General features: G+C 39.9%; 1 protein-coding gene across 1 annotated transcript; it reads right to left on the reverse strand.

Moving 5' to 3' along the window:
* Positions 1 to 956: 956 nt before the first annotated feature.
* On the reverse strand, positions 957 to 2,276 carry LOC140455565 (muscarinic acetylcholine receptor M2-like). Its single transcript, XM_072550489.1, has one exon. The coding sequence runs from the start codon at positions 2,274 to 2,276 to the stop codon at positions 957 to 959; it is 1,320 nt and encodes a 439-aa protein (XP_072406590.1).
* Positions 2,277 to 2,580: the final 304 nt, after the last annotated feature.

Below are 2,580 nucleotides of genomic sequence, written 5' to 3' on the forward strand. Positions count from 1 at the left end.
CCATGCAGATGTAGGTGGAAAAGACCGAAGTCGTCAAATCCCACCTGTTTCAAATCCGCAAAGGCAGTTGTCTCCAATTATCCAGTGTCCACTGCAGTCAATGCTATGTTCTTATTAATGTTGGATCAATGGTGACAAAGATCTTAAACACTTGAAATGCACAAGTTTGTTGCTCAGATATCAGCCTGGGTACATGACAGTGAATTGCTCGATCTTTGGCTGAAACGTCTGTGGCTTAAAAGCAGGAATCTTTTTCTTTATTTTCACAACAATGAATAAATTACTATCTAATAAATTGAATGGACGTGACAAGACCCGGTAAAAGAGGTCAGGTGCGCTGGAAACACGATAGGCATTGTACTATTTAAATAAATATGTTAAATTAATTGACACTATTATTTATTCAGTGGTGAGGCATTTATTTATTTTTAATAATTTCGAAAGCATGCTACCGACTTTGAGTCTTCCTCAGCCAAATAAAGCGGTTCTAATCGAGTGCATTTGTCCATAACCCCATATAAACATTACTTGTCCAACAATGCTAAGTGCTGTCCACCCGAGCATGCTGAATTTATACGAGAATTCCTTTTTTGTCAACTATTTTGTATTGGATAATGTTGAGAATAGTGAACTTCTGCTTTCCTTCACCACAAAGATAATTTATTTTTTCTTCAATAATGAACAAATCTCACCAGCGAATCGAATGTTTATTGCAAATTTGACAATGGACAATTCATCTCCCAGTCTCGTCAGCAAACCATCATTGATAAGAGACATTGCGAATTAATTGGGTAAAACTAAAGTGTGCTTCAAAAATGGCGTGCAATATGTCTACCTGAGTCTTTTCTGACACAATAAACACATCACATGCCCGTAGTTTTTAGATATATATTTGAAAGTCATCATCATCACATTACATGGAGTGCTCATGATATTTTGCTTGGGGGTTCTTTTCTTTAACTTTTTGCACCTCTGCTCTTGAACTGGCACAAGAGAAGATGTTTGAAGGTTTTCTTGAAAGTAGCATTACAGAGTGCGTAACAGGCTGGATTGACAGTGCTATTGATGTAAAATACCCAATATCCGATATTCCAAACTGTGCTTGGAATACAGCTGGGACAGAACGTGCTAATGAGCACCATGACATTGTATGGACTCCAAGTGATGATAAATGCCAGAAGAATAGCCAGAATGGTTCTAGTCACTTTCATTTCTCTCGTAACATTGACCTTTCTCTTCTGAACAGTATTATGAATTATTTTACTTGTTTTTTGGGTTTGTGTGATCGTCCTATCCTTCCCGTTATTGTTTCGAAGATCTGCAACGATTCCAGGTGTGGTTCCATGGTCATTACTGTTTTTTTGTTGATTAACCATCCTTGTATAGGAGACTCTGCAGTTATCCATCACAGTACAGACATTTCCATTCTCACTGATAGGCCCTACCAACGTCTTGTTTGATGGAATCTTAATGGAAGAAGTTGACTCTCCCAAGCACACCTCCTCTCTTTCATCGAAATGATCAATTATTCTTCCATGGATTATTGTACGTTTTGGCATTTTCACTTGTGGCAGCCTAACAGAAGCATTAGATATGTTGCTCGGATTCGATTTCAGTATCTTACCCACCTCTTGGTTGGGGGAGACTGGTTCCTTATTAGATCCAGACTCTTTTTTATCCACCTTCAATTGACTTTTGCTAGCCCGTGATATATACACATATAAAATCACCATGATGGTCACTGGCAGATAGAAGGCAGCTATAGAAGTGCCGAAAGTAACGGCAGGATTGGAGAAGAACTGTATATAACATTCTACATCACTGACTGTTCTCTGCCCTACGATGAACTGCCAGAAGAGAATGGCAGGAGCCCATAAAATAAATGACACCACCCAAACCGCTGCGATCATCATGCCTGCAACCTTTGGTGTCCTCCTTACGGGGTAGCTGAGGGGTTTGGTCACACAGAAGTAGCGGTCAAAGCTGATGATAAGAAGATTCATGGAAGAGGCATTGCTGACAACGTAATCGACAGCAAGCCATAAATCGCACATCACCGGGCCCAGAGGCCAATACCCAAGGAGACTGTAAATGGTGAATAGATTCATGGTCACTCCAACAGTGACATCAGCGCAGGCTAAGCTGAGAATGAAATAGTTGTTAATAGTTTGCAAATGCCGGTTTATTTTGATGGAAATAATGACGAGAACGTTCCCCACGAGGGTTACCACACTCAGAGATCCTGTTACAATCGCAATGAAGATTACTTCGCCCATTTTATAAGAACTCCGTCTTTGAGTGTCACGAAACTCTTCGCAGGTACTGAGACATCCATTCGTTTCTGTTAGTCTTTCCATCAGTTCACCCTGATGTACAGTTAGCACTGAGGAGGCCCAAATGGAAAACAAAAGAAAATGAACATGTATTAGGAGCTGGGCTTCAGACATGTTGAAGTTAAAAGTCATCTGTCCACTTATGGATCCTCCAACAGCAAGCACATGCAAATTCAACTGCAGTTTTAAACTTCAATACCTTTGCCAGAAGGATTCGTTTTAAATTAGGAATTTCACATCAGTCTAT

Source organism: Chiloscyllium punctatum, chromosome 30 (genome assembly GCF_047496795.1).
Source record: "Chiloscyllium punctatum isolate Juve2018m chromosome 30, sChiPun1.3, whole genome shotgun sequence".
In the NCBI taxonomy this organism is placed as follows: domain Eukaryota; kingdom Metazoa; phylum Chordata; class Chondrichthyes; order Orectolobiformes; family Hemiscylliidae; genus Chiloscyllium; species Chiloscyllium punctatum.

Coding starts and splice junctions, on each gene's coding strand:
- LOC140455565 (XM_072550489.1), bottom strand. CDS start 2,276: ATGGGCGAAGTAATCTTCATTGCGATTGTAACAGGATCTCTGAGTGTG.